This window comes from Cnephaeus nilssonii (genome assembly GCF_951640355.1).
Source record: "Cnephaeus nilssonii genome assembly, chromosome: 3".
In the NCBI taxonomy this organism is placed as follows: Eukaryota; Metazoa; Chordata; class Mammalia; order Chiroptera; family Vespertilionidae; genus Cnephaeus; species Cnephaeus nilssonii.
Window position 1 is genome coordinate 30,918,499 of NC_137074.1, and position 22,395 is coordinate 30,940,893.

The following is a 22,395-nucleotide window of genomic DNA, read 5'->3' on the forward strand; positions in this document are numbered from 1 at the left end:
CAGAACCTGAAAGTGAGTAAACCATTCCTTAAGCTATTTTCTTTGGAAGGAAGTAGTTGCAGCAGGGAAAGAGTAGGCCTGTGAGGGGTCCATGGCCAGAGGATAGATTGCTCATTAACCCTTTCAAGTACTTGAGAATTGTGTTGCAAGTCATGTATTGGTATCCTTATAAACCATCCTCTACGCAGTGATTTCCTCCATCCCATCCTACCTAAAGAGAGGAAGAATGGAGTAGATTGGGACTCTGAACTAATCCCCTTGTAGGTCAGGTTTTCCCTAGAGAGTAAAGAAATTCATGCAGCAGCCAAGTAGGCAACTCGCTTTTATTGACAATTGTTAGATAACAGAGTAAGGAGTGTGTTTATTAATGTGGTGGATGAAATGCTCATGAGAAGCCCGGGACCTTAAAAAATAGGATCTATATTCAAAGTGGCCTTGCTGGACTGGAAAAGTGACCTGAAACCAAACTTGAGAAAGAACAGGTCCAGGCCAGTTCACCAGGAAGGAAATTCACTCTGCAGAAATCCAAGGCCAGGCAGATAGCAGGGAGGATGAGTCAGCAACATCTTCACACTGGGATGTCCTTTGTGCTCAGATGGTGCTTTTAATCACAGCCATTAGGGCACATATTTGAATTTCCTGCAGGGAAAAGGGATTTGCAGTGAAAAATCCAAAATCCCAGCCGAATTTTTTTGCTGGCCAATGGCAAGCCTACTCAAGGTGGTAGGTTTAGGTTGGAGGTCAGTGGCCAAAAATGCAAAAAAAAAAAAAAGAAAAGAAAAGAAAAGAAAAAGACAATTGGTCCCATGTGTTCACTACCAGGGGGTATTAGAGTATATAAGTGAGTGCTTTGGCTCCTCCAGGACTAGGACCACATTTCAACTCTTTTATGATTAAGATCTGTGGTCTAAGCTTTAGTTATTTTGGTGTAAAAGTGGAGATCATTGTATTTATTTTGCAGGGCTGTTGTGAAGATTAAAGGAAAATTGTATATGGAAGAGTTTGTCATAAAGAAAATGTTAAGTGTTGGGAACGGAATCTTCCTTGATTTTTATGGCTGATTTCTGATCTTCTTTTCTTGCTATAAAAGCTGGTTAGAACCCGGAATATGCAAATGAGGAGCCTTTGAAGCTAGCTTAATGAGCTCCTTTCTTGATGAGGCAGGCTCCTGACTGAGGAAGGATGTGGAGCCCCAAAGAAGGGAAGAGGACACCCCTCTGAAGAGAATAAAGACCCCAGGATGAAGCACAAGAAGAAAGACTAAAAGACTCATCTTCTTCAGCATGGGCAAAGGGTATTTACTCTTTCCAGTTGTCACATGGGGCCTAGACTACAGTGTGTGCCATTCAAGAAAGCTACTAGGAAGATTTTTTAAAAATACTTTTTTATTGATGTCAGAGAGGAAGGGAGAGGGAGAGATCGATGGAAACATCAATGATGAGAGAGAGCCTGCAAACCGGGCATGTGCCCTTGGCTGGAATCGAACCTGGGACCCTTCAGTCCACAGGCCGACTTTCTAAACACTTAGCAAAATCGGCTAGGGCGCTACTAGGAAGATTTTGAAAATTTAACATAATCCAAGTAATTAAGAAAAGCTTTTGAATTGCTGACATGATATCTTGGTAAACAATGCACATTTGCCCTGGGCTGGAATTATACTCCCCTGTGAAGATAAGAATGAGACTAGGCCATCTCTGACAGCTCTTCCCAGGTCCAAGATATGATTTTGGGAAGGCTTAAAGGAAATAAAAATATAACCTGTCAGATTAACTATCTTATTTAAGAAGACTCAGAAGGGAGGGTCATCATGCACATGGCATTGATGTAGTAAAGGGTTTGGGAGCCACCCAGACCTGGGCAGGAATTTCAGGCCTGGTACTGACTAGCTCAGTGATCTTAGGTAAGTAACCCAGCCTCTCTGAGTCTTGGATCCTCCATCTGTAACTTGGAGACTGCAGCACTTGCATTCAAGTTTTGTTGTCAGAATGAGATAATATTCATAGAGAACAATGCACAATTCAAAGGGCACTTAGCAGGTAGTGGATACATTCTAGCTCCTCCCTCCTGTCATTATCACTATTGCTAACTACACACTGTGCACATAAAAACATCCAAGATTTTATTCTCTTTTGCAAACATTTGGTACAATTAGTCTTCCCACTTGATAGCTGAGAAAATGTAAAAGCACAGAAGTTAGCTGTGGGCCAAAGTCTTACAGTAAGTCCATGACCCAATAATTTCTTACATTGTTAAGAAAATGGTGAGAACATTTTTGTGTGCTATGATGAAAATGCAATTGAGTTTCTGAAAAACACTTTTTCTTTGTCACTCTTATAATTTTTTTATCTCTCCTATTTGATAGGAAAGAAACGATTTGTATCATAAGCGAATACAGATTTAGGGATACAGAATGGGGTCAACGGTGTCTTTGTCTCTTCTGGTTTTAACCAGTTTCAAGACTTATTCATTTCAAAGAGGCGGAATAAACTTTGTGGTTCTGTGGAATTCTTACAGATAAGCAGAAGACTAGAAATCTTGGCTGAAATTGCTTCCTTGCTTATTTCTCTGCATTGAACAGCATGGCACGGTTCAAAATAACAGAAGTTATTTTGAGTGTTCTCCCAGAGAGATTTCTGGTTCCTGAACATCTTGGAAGAAGACAGTTTAAGAAAAAGCTACAAAAGCAAAATTGGTGAAATCCTGGACTTGCTTCTGCCACCATCTTAGGCAGGTTTGCCTCTCTCGGCCTCAGTTTCTCTACCTGTTAAATGGGGGAATAGGACCTGATGGCTGTAAAGACCCCTTTCAGCTCAAAATTCTCTGATTTATGTTCAACTATTAAAAAAAAAAAAGAATGGGCTGGTGAATTTTACCAATTAACTCATAAAGTAAACATTTTTTAGTTATCTTAGAGAAAGAATCCAGGTGCGACTTAGTACTACTTGTCACAGGGGTGAGATCTGAACATGTCCTTTTGGTCCAGCCTACTATCGTGCCAAGCCCCAGACCACATCAGGTGGATTTCTCTGTGTGAACAGTGCAGTGGAATGGAAATTATAAACTGTACCATAGGCCCACTCAATTGCCCTCAGACCCCAGCAGACTATCCACTTTGGGTCAAATGTGGGGATTAGATTTAAAAACGGTTTGTTCCTGTCCTGGCTAGTGTGGCTCAGTTGGTTGAAACGTTGTCTCCTGCACTGAGGGGTTGAGGGTTTGATTCCTGATCAGGGTGCATACCCAGGTTGTGGGTTCAATCCCTGGTTGGGGTACGTGCGGGAGGCGACCGATTGATATTTCTTTTTCGCAACTATGTTTCTCTCTCTCTCTCCCTTTCCCTCTCCCTCTCCTTCCCCTCTCTCTAAAATCAATAAAATAAATGTCCTTGGGTGAGGATTAAAAAAGGAAAAACATAAGAAAATAAAAAAACAACAAAAACTGTTTGTTCCCTAGTTCTATACCCAAGAAACACTAATCTCTTCCCCACCCGTCCCTCTCCTGGCCTTTGTTACTGCCTTGTTTATTGATGGACTATCTGTCATCTAAATAAACTATAGGGAGATTCTACAGATTTTGGAGTCAGACAGTCCTGGCTTTGGGTCCTTGTGCTTACCTACCCTGTATGCTTAATAGCAAGTCATTTGACTTCTCTGAGTGTGAGTTTTTTCATCTGCAAGACCAGAATGTAAATATTTCCTTGCACAGTTATTAGGAAGATTAAATAAGATATTACATGCAAAGCACTTAGTATTAGGTATATTGCAAGGGACCAACACAACAAATCTATCAGTTATCTATAAAATTGGATTTTAATAAATGTTTGTGAAACAGAATAAAATGAGAGCTACTTCTTTAGAACATTCCAATGAAAGGTGATGAAGAGGGTGGCATGCAGATTATGAGACACAGCAGCATTTTCCTGAAAACATGTCTTAGACATCATGGGGTGGAAGGCAGAGCATGGGAGAGGTACATAGGGATTTAGGAATGAACTCACCCCTGACCAGCCGTGGGGCAAGAACTGGCCCTCAGCCCAGTACTTCCCATTGACGAAGAAGAGGCCTGCGATCATGATGAACACCCACACTGCCAGGTTCAGCACATTGAGCACGTTGTTAAAGCCCACAGAGTTCTTCACCCCCAGCGAGACGATGATGGTGACAATGACCGCGATCACCAGAGCCAGAAGGTCTGGGTAGGATTCTTCACCTTTCCCTAGAGGGGAAAGACATGAGTTAATATTGTCCAGAGGGAAAAAAGGCCATGCAAACTCCCAGCCCCTCCCCAGGGCATCTGCACTCAGCTCTGAGAGGGGTGGTCAGATTGTCACAGTGGGAGAAGAAATGCTGTGTGTGTGTGTGTGTGTGTGTGCATGCGTGTGCGCACATGTGTGTGTGACTACACTGTGGTCTACAGGTGTCTATTTGCAAATGGGAAGGTTTTGGTATATAGATAAAATAACATGATATCCTTGACCCAAAATTGGGATACATGATATGACAAGAGTCCTATGGAATCATGGCACAGAACATTTGAAGTTAGGACTATCCTGGGATATTTGGGATGTATACATAGGTCTAACATGTTACTTGAAAATTGTTTTATCTTTATTCTTGTTCACTTTATAGGCCATGAATTTTGCTTTCCACTCCAGCAGTTTTTTCATCATTGGAAAAATTTAAAATGTGTGTCTTTGAAAACTATTGGAAGAAAGGTGTTCTTTCCATTTACGTGTATGTGGCTGCAGAGAAAATGACCAGCGGACAGCCTTCAAGGTCTTGTCCATTGGCCAGTGGACGCCTGCCCTCTATAGAGTGGAAAAGGCACTGCCTCAGCAGTCAGGCTCCTGAATTTCAGCTGCACTTTTGCCTGTAACCAGAGAGGTCAAGTTAAATTAAATTGCTATTAAGTACAGTGTAAGTAAGCACACAGGACCCAAAGCCAGACTGACTGACTCTGGGCAAGTGACTCACTCCTCTGGACCTCACCTGTGAAATTTAGGGGTTGGATTCCCTGATGCTGGAGGACCCTTGCAGACTTAAAATTCTATGAAATTAGTGTACTGAGGAGATGTGATCTTCATACATTTTTATCTTCTCATGGTATCTGGATACTCAGCATTTTTGTCGCTTCTTCTCAGATAGACACCAAAGGTAAAGGACTTGTACAGAGCCTCATAATCAGTTCCTCAAAGTTCTGGGGCAGGACCCCAAAGTTTCCCCAACTAATGTTTAGCCTCCCATGAATGTGAAAGCATAAAGCCAGACATCAGGATGGAAAGTGGGAGGCAAGTGATGGACAGAGTCTGAAGTCTCAAGGTAATTGCTCCGTGAGCTTCTGATCATTTAGTATTCACTCCGTTCCATTGCCATCCTTGACCTCTGCTAGACTGAATATATTTTAGAAATATATTAATTTGTTTACTCATTTAAAAATTAATACATGCTTATTTATGAAACATTTAAAAATCTTCTGAGGAAGCCAATAGAGAAGTTTCTTACAGTTCTTCTTACATCATTGGCTTTATTTTTATGTATTTATTAACATGATACATGTATGATTTGCATCCTTTGTCACATGCCATTACATTAAAAACATTCCATGTTGTTACAACAGTTTTCCTAGTCATTCTTTTAATTTCAAGCTACATAATATGTTTCCATGATTTACTTAGCCATTTGCTCCACTGTAGAATATTTAGGCTGTTTCTAATTATTTTTGTTATTATAAATAAGGCTGTGATGAACATTTTTCTGTAGAAAGCTTTATGGAAATTAGACTGATTTCCTTAGGATAGATTTGCAGGAAAAGAATTACTTTGAAACAACAACAACAACAACAACAACAACACACACACACACACACCAAATCAACACATATTTAAGGCTATTGATACATTTTGCCAAGTTGCGTCCTGAAAGGAAAACCCACTTATTTGGCTCAGAAAGTTTGCATGTTGGGGTGAGAGGGTGTGGTGGTCTTACCCAGGCCATTGAGGGTCCCCACGCTGTTCACCATCCAGCGGCTGAAGGTGTGGTTTGCCAGCGAGTCAAACATGCTGCTCAGAGCACTGGCACCGGCTGCAGTGCCAATCAGGTATTCCAGGATCAGGTTCCAGCCGATGAAAAATGCCACAAACTCCCCCACAGTGACATAGCTGTAGGTGTAGGCCGACCCCGTGGTCTTCGGGACACGGACTCCAAACTCTGCATAGCAAACACCTGCATGGGACAAAACACACTAGTGGTGGGCTGTAGGAGATGAGCAAACCGCTTGGTGGCTAACGATGTTGGATAGAAAATACTGGGAATCTCTGGGATTGAAGAACACATACACAGAGCTTTATGTATAAGAATCAGTTCAAAGCCAGTAATGTTTTCCAACCTCACTTCTGAAAAACTTTTTAACCTGAATGCCTGGAAGGCAATCAGAACTAATTCTAGAGAACTATTAGAAACTGATCTTCATTTAGAACAGTCCCCGTTTGTTGTATGGGTCTCTGTCACTGTTCCTTCGGTGTCAGATATCCTGAGTGAATATGGACCTAAATCATTATGACCCTACAGCTGTTGGCACCAGGGTTAGATTATGTGTAAAATTCTCCTGTTTCATTTTTACATCTTGCAGAGGATGCATCTCATTGGAGAGTGATACTTTGAGTGATTTGTGAACATCTTTTACTATATCTTGGGGACTGATAAAAAATTCAAATGTAAATAAGTGACTAGTTATTGACAAGGAAATTGACCACATGCCAAAGATAATTTAATGAACAGTTTTAGAGTGCCTACTATGTGCCTGTCAGGCTGCTGGGAATAAAAACACACACACAAGTGAGACAAGGCCTTACCCTCAACGGGAGATGTACCAGAAAATCATGGTAAGTTGGATAAGCTCAGTGATATGGAAACACACAGGAATGAGAGCAAAGATGAGAGACGTCTACATTAGCTGGTTTTGAGAAATATGGAGGAGTTAACTGGACAAAGAAGGTGTTATATGAGGTAAAGACATGGCAGAGAGAGAGAGAGTTTGAAGTATTTGGATGGAGGGGAACGTGCAGGCGGGCAGCTAGGAGGGTCAGGGCCCACTCTGCCAGAATAATCTATTGAATCATAATTTCAGGAGATGGAAACCAGGAACCTGTATTTTAATAAGCTCCCCACTTATTTTTTTTAGAAAATTTTTTTTATTTATTTCAGAGAGGAAGAGAGAGGAGAGAGAGAGAGAGAGAGAGAGAGAGAGAGAGAGAGAGAGAGAGAGAGAAACACCAATAATGAGACAGAATCATTGATTGGCTGCCTCTTGCATGCCCCCCACAGGGGATAGAGCCTGCAACCAGGGCTTGTGCCATGACCAGGAATCGAAGTGTGACCTCCTGGACCATAGGTCGACACTCAACCACTGAGCCATGCCGGCTGGCACTTCCCACTTATTTTTGAAAAACGTTGGTACATTGCCCCATTCTTTGTTTAATGGAATTAGAGATCAAATTAGAAAGAGGCTGGGGATACACCAGACTCTTGGGAGTTGGGAGAGTTTCCTACACTGCAGGAGCTCTGAATGTGGAGCCAGTGGCTGAGGTGCCAAGTTGAAGGACAGATGTAGGACAGCTTGGAGGAAACACAGCAGGAATGGGATGAGGAGGATGTCAGAGGGAACTCCAAGTAAACTTCACCTCCAGTCCCAATTTGTTAACCCTGAAGCTCTGTCATCACAAATCAGGGAACAAGAGTTCACTCTTTCGTGAATAAAGAGAGCAGGTTTCTTTTCCTTTGGAAGTGGGGAGAAATCAATGCAGAGAAGCAAAAACAAATGTCAGAAGCAATGACACACTGAATGATGACATGCGATGCAATGTCGCTTTTCCTTCCTCTCAGTGATGTCAGTTGTCAGGGTGTCCATATGGAAGGAACCCAGGATCAGAAGGGCTGTGCTGTTGTCTACCTCGAACCTGTTCCACCTTTTACATTCAGTTTCCTCCTTTGTAAAATAAAGGAATGGGACTGGGATGCTCTCTGAAGGGTCTCCCTTCTCCATCACTATAGGATTTAACCTGCTATATTGAATTTTTGCTGCAAAATATATTGAGCATAACCTAACTTTTCTTTTATGTCAGTTACTATGTTATTCTGTATTATGGAGATGCTCTCAGGGCTAGCAGAGCCGTCTGTGCCTACATTAAATGGCTCAGCTGCTATTTATTTTGAGTTTCTGTGTCAGCCCCCCTCCCTCACTTTGTAAAACAGTTTTCCATCTCCTTCCTGGATGGTCAGTTATTTCTCTTTGTTGCTGTCACAGGGCTCACCCTGAACAGTCAAACCTCCTCCTTTCTAAATTGCTGCTTCTAACACCCGATGTTTGAATTGTTGGAGGGAGTCTAAAATTAAGAGGATGTGGTCTTGGAAAGAAGACCCAAGGGACTCTTCCGTGAGGAAATTGTAGGGTGTATAAGCACCAAGTATGAGGACCTAATGAGACTTTCTCGCTTGGAGGACTTCTGTGTTTTCTCCTGAAGAGAGCTGAGTTGGCACATTACCGAGTAGGCTATTCTTTAGTGCAGCTCGAAGGACTAGGAAGCAACTAACTCCTCCTCTTTGGTGTAGGATCCACATTTATATGCTACAAATGTCTTCTCTCCTCCTATCTTTACCTCCTCGTAATATATAAGGCTTATAAATGGTTCTTTTTTCCTCCAAGCAATAATTTTTGAAACAGGCTCAGTTTGAAAACATAATTTGGAGATCCAGTATTGTGCATTCTTACAGTCTCTTCTTAATATCTGATCTGCCAAATCAAATTTTAAATCACTCAGTTCGTCATCAGAATCGAATAGCCAAGACTTCACTAGGTCTTAGGAAGGGACCAGCCCCTTGCTGTCCTAAGTCAGGCTGTGCACAGAGCAGGAGCATATGGAATCTTAGCCATTCATTTCCCAAGGTCCTGCTTGGATTCTGGTGACTGGAGGTTGGGGAGGATGGTGAGAAAATCAATTAGCCACTAACCATGTAAGACAATTTCTGCTCTCAGTAATCACACATTTGAACACAGTGTAAGGGAATTTATAACATTTTTAACCTTTCCCATTTATGTGTATGCAGGAACCCAGGCTTGTGGTGGGCAGGAGAGAGTATCACAGCTGGAACTAAAACTCAGGGGTGAGAAGTGAGTGATCTCACCCCAAATGTCCTGTTAAAAACTGGAAAACGCTGTGCCATTTATCTATTTTCAAGTACCTGGTGTGTAAAGAGACAAATCCAAGGGTATCTTTCTATTCAATAAGAACTTTTTAAAAAGTGCTGACAGGGCAATCTTGGTTTTTCTATCCTAATAACTGAGTGTCCACGAGCAAGTCACTTACCTCACCTGGATAAAAATAAGGGGGCAGTTAGAGAAGGTTTAAGGTAGCTTCTAGTTCTATTATTCTTTGGTTTCATAGCTGGAATCTGGGTCAATGGGGAAGTTCTGTAGAAAATACTTCAAACCAATGGTCCTCGGCAAAGGTTACTGCCTCCTTGGGTTTGAATTCTGGAAATCTGTAGGAGTGTCTATGGTTCTCATGATAATTGTGGGCACAAGCTGCATTAGATATTCAGAGGACTGGGCTGTTAGACATTGTGCCACGTGTGGGACTGTCCCACAGAATGAAGCATGGTCCTGTGTCTCACATGACTTCTGAAGATGCCAATGGGCAATCATGCAAGTAAAAACCTGTTTATTATTCCTGAATCTACCTCCATGTTGCATATTAACACAAAGCATTTTTCCATGGCTTTATCAACAGTGAGTTTTCCAGGACTACAACAATGGGGTAAATTGAGGGACAGCTGTAATTTGTTTTGTTTGGAATTTACCAAGAGTTGGCCATCATTCTGGAAAAACTACATTATCCACAGCAACATGACTCATGGTCTTTGAACACCAAACAGCATACCTATGTGAGTGTACATTTGTAGCATTTGCATTTGTAGTGGTTCTACAGATGATGGCAAACATCTGATCACTTCATTATGTCTCCTAACATTATGTCTCACAGATTCACACATTAAAATAAATATTTTTTTTTAGAAATTGCTTTTCTTACATTTATATTTCATACTCAGGGCACATTATTTTTAAAAATATATATATATTTTATTGATTTCAGAGAGGAAGGGAGAGGGAGAGAGAGACAGAAACATCAATGCTGAGAGAGAATCATTGGTCGGCTGCCTTCTGCACACCCCACACTGGGGTTCGAGCCCGCAACCCAGGCATGTGCCCTTGACCGGAATCGAACCCGGGACCCTTCAGTCCGCAGGCCGACGCTCCATCCACCGAGCCAAACCAGCTAGGGCCACATTAATTTTTTTAATTAACTGTACAGGAAGGTAACATTATCTCGAGTTTGTATTTCACAAGCATAAAGGAAGCATTATAAAGTATTTATTACCTAAAGTTGATTTGGTGTACTGGGTGGAGAATCACCATTTTAAAGGAGAGATAGATTTATAAATAATCTTTACTCAATTTAGTAATGTGTTTAAAAATAATTCTTCCCCCAGAGTTACCTTTCTAATCATACTTGCTGGTGCTATTGTCAAAGTGCATTCCTTGGCTGCCCATCAAGTGATTGGAGAGGGAGAGGCATATTGATTCCAATAGTATAACCATGTAGCTGGAGAAAATCAATATAGAGTACTATGTTGAGGTCCAGATAGCCATCAGTGAGAGACTGCATGCTGCAGACCGCATGATGGACGGTTCCCATTAGAGCTGTTCAGAGTTAGCAAGTCTAGGTCCTTGAGAAATATGAAGGATCCATTTCAGCAGGACTAGAGGAAATGAGTGATTTCTCATAGCCTGCAACTGATATTCTTTTCTTTAAGTATATTGTAAGTGTATCCCTGTTTTCATCTTGTCATATCCCTTGTGTTTTCTTTTATTTCTATACCCGAACTATTTTTTTTTATTAAATTGACACATTGCCAGCCTAAAAAGCACTTAAATTAGGATTTACACATTGAAAAGAAGATTGGGACAAGATACCAGGAGATTCCATATTTGAAATATTTCCTATCAATCCTCTCTTGTGTACCCCAAATGATGTATGATTTGGGGTTCAGAAAAATTTAGTCCCTTTCAACATGAATTCTTTCCAACTCAGAGAGTCCATGGTTCTATCATATACAGGCATACTAGGTCAGCCTGAGTTTAGATACCTCCAGAGAGCCTATGAACACTGTTGAACTTTCCAACTGTGCCTGAGACAATGCCACACTATCGTAAAATATTACTACATGCTACCCTTCCTCTAATTTCATGTCTTCACTCACAGCTTACCCTGGCTCTCTAATACTCTCTTAGAACCAGAAGGCCAATATTCTCCAACTTAAGAAGGTGAAAAGGAGAAAGACCCAGCTGAGAGTAGGAAAACGGTAGAGAAGTGTTTCTTGACTCAAGAAATGTATTTCCTTCCACATTCCACTGAAGAAAGCCATTAGATAAATAAGTACTTTTAAAAAGTATTCTTTCACCTGGAAAGATTAAATCAAGTGGTTATTCACACTCAAATGCTAATTTCTCTACTCCAATAGAGGTTTTCCCATTAACTTGTAGTGTAATTTATGGACTAATTCCCTAACCTATTTCTCAATTAACTTACTAATTTCCTAAGAAACTTCTGACTTCCTGATTTCCTTCCTTTATGTGACACACATTGTTAAGTGCCTACTAAATTGACCACTGTAGTGAATACCAGAGAGAGACACAACAATAAGTAAGCAGATCTCCTGACTGTGAAATATCTACCTTTCAATCAGGAAAGAGTTTAATAAACAAATGATTCCACATGGTCAGTTTTAATACTATAGAGTGTTTATGAGGCGCTCTTGGAGCTCTATGGGTCAGCTCAGTTCTTGGGGGGGCATGCGTCTTTGGTTTATGGGGGAGTGGGGAAGAAGGTGGAAGGCTATTGAGCTGTATCTTAAGGGTGAGCTGGGCTTTGCCAGGCAAAAAAACAATGGGAGAGGGTGGTTACAAGCACAGGAAAAGGCATAGCTGGGATGGCACACGAAGGCTATTTTAGGGATTGAGGAAGATGAGTCTGCAGAGGTGGACTGGGAGCAAGTGATTGAGAGGGTGGGACCTTTTTAATAGATTGGGGGAATCTAGCTGAAAAAGACTGGACAGTGTATCTACTTTTATAGTTTTAAAGCTTTGTCTTGATTGTTAAACCCTCTTTGGCACACAAAGTCTTATTTGAGAGCCTGATACATAAATAAGTAAAGGCAGGGTGGTATGTTTGAAAAGGGACAGGAGACCCGAGGCTGGCCTGCCCAGGATTTCCCTCATCCCATACCTCCCTCAAGCCCCGACCATCTTCTGTGGATGCACAAGCCTGTACTGAGCATGGCATGGGCACAAGTGTCAACTGCTCATTGGGTTTGTTCTCTTACTTCCTAGATGATGCCCCAGACTGAAGTTGCATATTCAATTAAATACAGAGCTGGGGCTGGAGCAGAAGTCTCCTGATATCCAGGCCTCGGAGCTTTAAATTCATTCATTTATCCAAGAAATTCATAAGGCGCCATCTCCATGATTCTGTGTTAGCTTTAAGGGGTTCAAAGTTGAACAGAAAGACTACTATCCCTTTTTTGTGTGTGTGTCTTATAGTCTAGTGGAGAAGACAGACCAGAAAACCAACAATTATAATAAAACAAGAAAGGAGATGTTGGTTGCAGGGAGTGGGAGGGAAATGCATGAACTACTTTAAGAAACTGTAAAATTGAGTTTTGAAGTAAGGTCTTCAGACCACCAGAAGGGCTGTTCAGAGGGAAAGAGGGTATCAGGAGATACAAGGGGGAGTGGAGGGAGCTGTCCAAGAAAACAATTTGCCATCCCTGCAGTTTCATTAAGGCCTCTAGGATCAGCAACGTCTTGAGCGCTGCTCAGAGTTCAATCTCAGAGGGTCTTGCTTTGTGTGATGGGCATAAGTTGCAGGCATCAGGTCTGATAAGTTGTTTTGAACATACTATAACTACAATACTTCATACAGGGTAGATAGGTAGGAAGGTTGGGGTGGGCTGATCTGACAAATGCATGAGGTCACGAATTCCTCATTCCTGAAGACAATTTCTCCTGAATGTCAATCATGCATCATCTCCCAGACACAGGATGGAATCAGCTGATGGACTACACCCATGCAACTCACCACTTAGGCCCGAACATGTCTTTAAGCAAGTCCTCGCCAAAGATAGCATTTTGCTGAGATGGTGATTACCCATTTCCTTCTCATTTTCTTAAAACATCTTTGTTCCATTTATAAATTCACAACAGGGCTAAGACACGTCATATACATTGCTATGGTTGCCAGTACTGCTTAAATGTAGATTGGGAGTAGGGTAGAAGGAGAAATCCCAGGACCTCAGAGAGAAATCGAGAGTGAATTCTCTTGGAAACGTTTGTTTTCTCTGTGACACTGAATTCCAGATGGTGTATGATGAAGTGTCCCCATCATTGCTGACCCCCTTGAGAAGCAGGTTGCTATATGCCGAGAATCATCTATTCAGCCCCCTGTCATGTGCTGTGGGACCCTGTGATTTGCACCGATGTCCTCTTCCCAGTGTTCTTGATAAGCCAAGAAAATTGTGGGTTTCTTTTTCAGGGAGTAATCCATCAGGCGTGCTCTCCCTCCCATCTCCCTGCTACCGTCTCTTCTCCCTATGCAACCTGGGCCACTCACCTGTCAGCGAAGCCTGGGCAATTTTTACAAATGCATCTGGGACTGCCTATGTTTCTTTGTGTCTAAGAAGAGACAATTTTTTTCTGCCAAAGCAGGCCCCAGGTGGACAGTGAGAGCCTGGGTTTAGGGGATGGACAGTGTCATTAATCAGGGATCGTATGACACAATTAGTTACTGAACCTGACAGGGCTCCAATTAAAGATGCGTAGTGAACAGAGAACTCGAAAGTTCCAAACCACAGCACCAATATATCAGCATAGAAACAGGAAGGAAAGAGGCTGTCCACATAACAGAGAAGTAATCCCTGACACGGGTCAAGGAGGTTTAATTATTTGCTGATTACATATGACTAGACTATCTGTGTACTCTCTTCTCTAGATCTCCCTCTATGAAAGTAGTTTAGAGGTTATTGGAGGCCTGATGTCTGTTTCCATAATCGTTTCTATAACATGATGAATTCAAGTATTACATTATCTGGTCATGTTATTGCTAGTTATCATCATTAGTGGACATTATTTTACTTTTTAAAGAACTGTCTCATTTATGAAAATGATAATAATAATAATAATGCACATGTGGTTGCTTGCACGTAAAGAATCCACAGGGTTAGCTGTTCCCTGAGGCCACCTTCTCATCTTGTTGCCTCTTCATTGCTGAGGTGGCAGAGGAGCTGGGACTGCCCTTTACTCTGTTCTTAACATTTTTATGTAAGTGACCTTAGGCTAGCATCAAAGGCAGTCTTGGAGGGGAAAAGACATGACAAAAGGGAAAGGCCAAATCATGTTTTTGGGCGTCTACCTGTGCTCGGCCCTCATCTGATGCTCAGGTAAGCAGTGAGGGAATGCTGAGGCCTCTATCTGCAGCCCCTCTTTGCTGTAGGAGAGGCAATGAGGTATCACGGGAGCCACACAGCCTCCGAAGAGAGACCCAGAGAGAGGGTATGACAATTATAGAGAATACACGCAGATCATGTTGCCCAGTGCCTGGCACACAGTAGGTACTTAATAAATGGCAACAAAAATGATTACTGTGGCCTTGAGCAAGTCATCCAAGTCACTGAGCCCGAGTTTCATGTGGAAATGGTGATGGAGACTCCTACTGACATGTCGTACCATGGCACATCTGCAATGTTGGGAAGCTCTAGGTTAAGTGAATTTCCCAAGTCACACAAGTAGCAAATGGCAGAGCAGGGCTTGAAGGTCAGGTACAGGGACTAATTGCGAAATCGGGTTGATATGTGTGTGTGTGTTGGGTTGGGGGTGAGTTGAGACATTGGATCTTTCTTTACAATTCTATCCTCTCCCTGGGTTCTTTTTTATTACCCTAACTCATATAGGCAATGTAATCCAAATTCTTTTTCCCCCCCAATTTTTAAATTGATTAAGGTATTATATGTGTACATATCTTCCCATTGCCCCCCCCCCCCCCGCATCCCACTCCCATACATGCCCTCACCCCCCAGTGTCTTGCATCCATTGGTTATGCTTATATGCATGCATCCAAGTCCTTGGGTTGATCTCTTATCTCCTCCCCGCCCCCCAAACTTCGCGCTGTAATTTGACACTCTGTTTGATGCTTTACTGCCTCTGTATCTATCTTTTGTTCATCAGGTTATAATGTTCTTTATTGTCCATAAATGAGTGAGATCATGTGGTATTTTTCTTTCATTGACTGACTTATTTCACTTAGCATAATGCTCTCCAGTTCCATCCAGGTTGCCGCAAATGGTAAGAATTTCTTCTTTTTTATAGCAGTGTAGTATTCCATTGTGTAGATGTACCATAGTTTTCTGATCCAGTCATCTGCTGATGGGCACTTAGGCTGTTTCCAAATCTTAGCTACTGTAGATCGTGCTGCTATGAACATAGGGGTGCATTTATCCTTTCTGATTGGTGTTTCTAGTTTCTTGGGATATATTCCTAGAAGTGGGATTACAGGGTCAAATGGGAGTTTCATTTTTAGTTTTTTGAGGAAACTCCATACTGTTCTCCACAGTGGCTGCACCAGTCTGCATTCCCACCAGCAGTGCACGAGGGTTCCTTTTTCTCCACATCCTCGCCAGCACTTGTCATTTGTTGATTTGTTGATGATTGCCATTCTGACAGGTGTGAAATGGTACCTCATTGTTGTTTTGATTTGTATCTCTCGGATAATTAGTGACTTTGAGCATGTTTTCATATGTCTTTTGGCCTTCCTTCTGTCTTCTTTAGAAAAAATCTTATTTAGGTCCGTTGCTCATTTTTTTTTATTGGATAATTTATCTTCCTTTTATTAAGTTGTATGAGTTCCCTGTAGATGTTGGAGATTAAACCTTTATCACTGATAACATTTGCTAATATGTTCTCCCATACAGTGGGCTTTCTTGTTGTTTTGTTGATGGTTTCTTTTGCTGTGCAAAAGCTTTTTATTTTGATGTAGTCCCATTTGTTTATTTTCTCTTTAGTTTCCATTGCCCTAGGAGTGGTATCTGTGAAGAAATTGCTTCGGCATATGTCTGAGATTTCTCTGCCTGTGGATTCCTCTAGTATTTTTATGGTTTCCTGTCTTATGTTTAAGTCCTTTATCCATTTTGAGTTTATTTTTGTATATGGTGTAAGTTGGTGGTCTAGTTTCATTGTTTTGCATGTATCTGTCCAATTTTCCCAACACCATTAATTGAAGATACTGTCTTGACTCCAATGTATGTTCATGCCTCCTTTGTCAATATTAATTGAGCATAGTGGTTTGGGTCGATATCTGGATTCTCTATTCTATTCCATTGGTCTATATGCCTGTTCTTGTGCCAGTACCAGACTGTTTTGAGGACAGTGGCTTTGTAATACAGCTTGAAATCTTGTATTGAGATCCCACCTACTTTGTTCTTCTTTCTCAGGATTGCTGTGGCTATTCGGGGTCTTTTTTTTATTCCAGATGAATTTTTGGAGAGTTCTTTCTAGGTCTGTGAAATATGCCGTTGGTATTTTAATGGGGAGTGCATTGAATCTATTTGCTTTGGGTAGTATGGACATTTTAATGATGTTGATTCTACCAATCCATGAACACGGTATGCTCTTCCATCTATTTATGTCTTCCTCTATCTCTTTTTTCAATGTCCTGTAGTTTTCTGAGTAGAGGTCTTTTACCTCCTTAGTTAAGTTTACTCCTAGATATCTTAATTTTTTTTGGTGCGATGGTAAGTGGGATTGTTTTCTTAGTCTCTCTTTCTGTAAGTTCACTGTTGGTGTTATAGAAATGCCATAGATTTATTGGCATTAATTTTGTATCCTGCTACATTGCCGAATTCATTTATTAAGTCTAATAATTTTTTGATGGAGTCTTTAGGGTTTTCTATGTACAGTATCATGTCATCTGCGAATAATGACAATTTTACTTCTTCTTTTCCAATTTGGATGCCCTTTATTTCTTCTTCTTGTCTGATTTCTGTGGCTAGCACTTCCAGTAGTATGTTGAATAGAAGTGGTGAAAGCAGGCATCCCTGTCTTGTTCCTGTTCTTAGGGGAAATGGTTTTAGTTTTTGCCCATTGAGTATGATGTTGGCTGTGAGTTTGTCATATATGGCTTTTATTATGTTGAGGTATGATCCTCCTATTCCCACTTTGCTGAGAATTTTTATCAAAAATGGGTGTTAGATTTTGTCAAATGCTTTTTCTGCATCAATTGATATGACTATGTGATTTTTATCTCTCAATTTGTTTATGTGATGTATCACGTTTATTGATTTGCAGATATTTTACCATCCTTGCATCCCTGGGATAAATCCTACTTGGTCATGGTGTATGATTTTTCTGATGTACTGCTGGATCCAATTTGCTAGAATTTTGTTGAGGATTTTAGCATCTATGTTCATGAGGGATATTGGCCTGTAATTCTGTTTCATTGTGTTGTCTTTATCTGGTTTTGGTATTAGGGTGATGCTGGCTTCATAGAATGAGCTTGGAAGTGTTCCTTCCTCTTGAATTTTTTAGAATAGTCTGAGGAGGATAGGTTTTAGTTCTTCCTTGAATGTTTGGTAAAACTCCCCTGTGAAACCATCTGGCCCTGGGCTTTTGTTTGCTGGAAGCTTTTTAATGACGACTTCAATTTCTTCCATAGTTATTAGCCTATTGAGATTTTTAGATTCTTCCTGATTGAGTTTTGGAAGGTTGTATATTTCTAGGAATATTTTCATTTCCTCCAGGTTGCCCAGTTTGTTGGAATAGAGTTGTTCATAATATTTTTAAACAATTCTTTGTATTTCTGTGGGGTCTGTTGTTATTTCTCCTCTTTCATTTCTGATTTTGTTTTTTTGGGTCCTCTCTCTTTGCTTCTTGGTGAGCCTGGCGAGAGGTTCATCAATCTTGTTTATACTTTCAAAGAACCAACTCTTGGTTTTGTTGATCATTTGTATTGTTTTTTTGGTCTCTATGTCGTTTATCTCCGCTCTGATCTTTATTATTTTCTTCCTTCTGCTTACGCTGGGCTTTCCTTGTTGCTCTTTTTCTAACTCTTTGAGTTGTAGGGTTAGATAATTTATTACCATTGTTTCTTGTTTTTTGCAGTAGGCTTGTAGAGCTATGAACTTCCCTCTTAAGACTGCTTTCCCTGTGTCCCATAGATTTTGGATTGTTGTGTTTTCATTGTCATTTATTGCCATGATGTTTTTTTATTTCTTCTTTGATCTCTCTGGTAACCCAATCATTGTTTAATAGCATGCTATTTAGTCTCCAGGTGTTTGATTTTTTTGGATTGTTTTTATTGTAGTTGATTTCCAGTTTTATGCTATTGTGATCTGAGAAGATGCTTGATATGATTTCTATCTTCTTGAATTTGAAGAGACTTTGCCTGTGTCCTAATATGTGGTCTATCCTTGAAAATGTTCCGTGTGCACTGGAGAAGAATGTATATTCTGTAGCTTTGGGATGAAATGTTCTAAAGATGTCAATTAAGTCCATCTGATCTAGTGAGTCATTTAGGATTGCTGTTTCTTTGCTGATTTTTTGTTTAGTTGATTTATCCATTGGTGTCAGTGAGGTATTAAAGTCCTGTACTATGACTGTATTGCTATGAATCTCTTCCTTGATATCTTCCAGAAGTTGTTTTATGTATTTGGGTGCTCCTGTATTGGGTTCGTATATGTTTACTAGAGTTATATCTTCTTGTTGAATTGCTATTATGTAGTGGCCTTCCCTATCTCTAGTTATGGCCTTTACTTTGAGGTCTATTTTATCAGATATAAGTATCACAACCCCAGCTTTTTTCTCATTTCCATTTGCCTGAAAAATGTTTTTCCATCCCTTCACTCTCAGTCTGTGTGAATCCTTTGTTCTGAGGTGGGTCTCTTGTAGACAGCAAATATATGGGTCATGTTTTCTTATCCATTTAGCTACCCTATATCTTTTGATTGGTGCATTTAATCATTTTATGTTTAATGTTATTATTGATAAGTACATGTTTGTTGTCATATTTTTCCCTTAATGTTTGTGCTTCTTCTTGCCTTTTTCTTTCTTCTTTTTACAGCAGTCCCTTTAGCATTTCTTGCATTGCTGGCTTGGTAGTGATAAACTCTCTTAGCCCTTTTTTGTCTGTGAAACTCCTGATTCCACCTTCAATTTTGAATGATAGCCTTGCTGGGTATAGTATTCTTGGGTTCAGTCCCTTGCTTTGCATCACTTTGTAAATTTCATTCCATTCCCTTCTGGCCTGGAGTGTTTCTGTTGAGAAATCCATTGATATTCTAATAGGAGAACCCTTGTAGGTAACTTTTTGTTTCTCTCTGGCAGCCTTTAAGATCCTTACTTTGTTGTTGGTGTTTGCCAATTTAATTATGATATGTCTTGGTGTCGGTCTTTTAGGGATCATCTTGTTTGTGACTCTATGTGCTTTTTGGACTTGCATGGTTTTTTTCTTGCCAATATCAGGGAAGTTTTCTGTCATTATTTCTTCAAACAGGTTTTCTATTCCTTGCTTCTCTTCCTCTCCTTCTGGTACCCCCATTATGTGAATGTTGTTTCATTTTGTGTTGTCCCTTAGGCTCTCCTCTTGCTTTTTAAGTCTTCTTTCCAGTTGCTGCTGTGTTTGTGTGTTTTTTCCTACCTTGTCTTCTAATTCGCTGATGTGGTCCTCAGCCTCTTCTAGTCTACTGTTTAAGCCTTCCATTGTGTTCTTTATTGCAGCTATATCGTTCTTCATCTCCTGTTGGTTCCTTTTCATGTTGGTGACATTCTCATTCAGCTCCTTATAATTCTCATTGAGTTGTGTATATTTGTCATTGAGTTGTGTGTATTTGTTATCCAGCCGTTTGAGCATCCTTATAACCATTACTCTGAATTCTTTCTCAGGTATGTTGCTAGCCTCAATTTCATTTAACTTCCTTTCTGGTGATTCCTCTTTTTCTTTCCTTTGGGGATTGCTTTTTTGTCTTTCCATGTTTTCCTGTAATGTTTTAATTGTAGTTCCAATTGCTTTGCTACCCAGGTTCTTTTGGGGATCTAGTGTCATCTCTCAGGTCTCCTGGGCTTGGTAATCTAGTGCAGCTCCCTACTTGAGCTGTTTGGGTTCTCTTGATGTAGGCCTGCGAGCTGGAGAGGCACAACTGCAGTCTCTAGAAGTCAGCAGCCATGGAGGGGGGTGTCCCAATTTTTGCTGTCTTGTGCCCTTGATTGAAATCACAGTGGGGACTCACAGTGGCACCTAGGAACAGTCTGTTGGGGTGATGGGGCTCAGGGGGCCTGCGCTCTGAAAAGGCGTGACTGTGGTGTCCAGAGTTCTGTAGTTGTGGGGTGGGCAGACTCAGCTTTTGCTGCTGTACCTGTGGTGGATAGGTGCTCGCTCCCAGTGGAAGCTCACAGGGGCACCCACTGTATATTTGCCAGTGAGGCACACTGAAGCACTCTGAAGGGCCCTGGCAGTGTAGCCGCATAGTTGAGGCATCTGTGGGCAGGTGTCCAGGATGAATGATTTCAGAATTTCTACTGCCCTGGGTGGGGAGGGGAGTGCGTCCCTGTTTGCCCAAGATCATACCCAGGGATAGCTCACAGTGGCTCCCACGAGCACCCTGTGGATAGATGGGCTCAGGGTGCCTGCCTGTTGGAAATGCGCATCTGTGGAGGTGTGTTTGCCGGTGCAGAGCTCTGATGCACTCTGAGGGGCCCTGACACTGAGGTTGAGCAGCTGGGGTGGCTGTGGGCAGTTATTCAGAAAGAGGGAATTCAGAATTTCTACTGCGGTGCAGCCCGCCCTTGTCTGTGCAGAATCACACCCAGCAGAGTCTCACAGCTGCTCCCCCAAGTGTGCTGTGGATAGATGAGCTCAGGGGGCCTGCTCGTTGGAAATGTGTGAGCATGGAGGTGCCTTTGCCTGCGCAGAGCTCTGACACAGTCTGAGGGGCCCTGGCATTGAAGTTGCACAGCTGGGGTGTCCATGGGCAGTTATTCAGGAAGAGGGAGTTCAGAATTTCTACTGCAGGGCCACACGCCCTTGTCTGTACAAAATCACACCCACAGGGGCTCCCAGTGGCTCCCAGGTGCTGCCTATGGAGTGGAGTGCCCTGGATGCCTGCGTGCTCTGGAAATGCGCGAATGTGATGTCCGGAGTTCTGCTGCTGGAGAGCGGGGAGTTGCACTTACTGCTGCCGGAACAGTGCACCTTTGGAGGTGGAGGTCCCAGGGTCCGTGGGTCTGTGTATGGGGCAGCAGGATTTTGGCTGGAGTGGCTGCTGGGTCGTGGGGCAGTTCCAAGGCCTGTCTGGTTGGTAGTGCTGATGAGTTCCTAAAAAAGGCCGTTCTCCCCTTCAAGATGGTGTGGGCTCCGTGCCGGAGTCCCCGCAGCAGTGATAGTTTCTCCCTGTCCAAGAAAGCCTGGTCTGCCAGCCCCTGCTGCTCCTACGGGGATTTAACTGTCCCTCACTCACTCACACACTCACCACACAGATCCACACACTCTCCTTTCATCCCCTCACTCACTCACTTCCTCTCCCTCACCTCCGTCCTGCCAGCCGCCATCTTCCTCCTCCTCAAATTCTTCATTTTGCAGAGGGAGAAATTGAGGTCAAGAGATATGAATGACTTGCCCTGAGCTGCTGCAGGACAGAGCTGGGACTAGATCTCAGGTGTCCTGACTTGTGACCCAGGCCCTGTTATCCCTTGCTGCGATCATAATTATGGCAGGTGTGCCTGTCTTATTTCTTTGCATTGATGCCAAGCTCTTTGTCTCAGAGTTCTTTCCTGTGTTCTTCAGCACCTTTGCCACACTGAGCCCAGAGCAGGTGGCCAGTCCCTCCCGCAGCCATGCTAGGTGCTCTTGGTATTCACTGTCCACCCTGCTAAGAGCTGCAGAAGATGTAAAAGAAGCCCAGGTTCTCCTGGGTTTGCTGGAGGAAACTCATTTTCACAATAAGCGATTTTAGAAACTGGCAAGTTTCTATTACAATGTGCTCACCTTCTCTGAACTGGTAACTGACATCCTTCCTACAGGGCTGTCAATCAGTCCTGGATAGAAGAGCTATACGCACTTCACAACACCCTTCTCACTGCTGACAGGCACCAGAAAGGTACTGAACTTAGAAGTAATTTCCATGACCTCGGTTACAGAAGTTTTGAGCTAAAAAAGTGTTCTCCTAACCAATAGAATACAGTGAGCAACAGGATCTTTTGAAATCCCAATAAGAGTGAAGGTTTCCTTGACTCATTTGATTC

The 22,395-nt window shown here is 41.9% G+C and overlaps 1 protein-coding gene across 1 annotated transcript in view; it reads right to left on the bottom strand.

The window, feature by feature from the left end:
- SLC7A14 (solute carrier family 7 member 14) overlaps nucleotides 1–22,395 on the bottom strand; it is a gene marked incomplete at both ends in the record, with an annotated part of 52,968 nt that overhangs the window by 22,015 nt on the left and 8,558 nt on the right. The window contains 2 exons of the mRNA XM_079766988.1: nucleotides 3,998–4,215; nucleotides 5,985–6,221. Of these exons, the coding sequence (XP_079623114.1) occupies nucleotides 3,998–4,215; nucleotides 5,985–6,221 (455 nt within the window). The remainder of the gene's footprint in view (nucleotides 1–3,997; nucleotides 4,216–5,984; nucleotides 6,222–22,395) is intronic.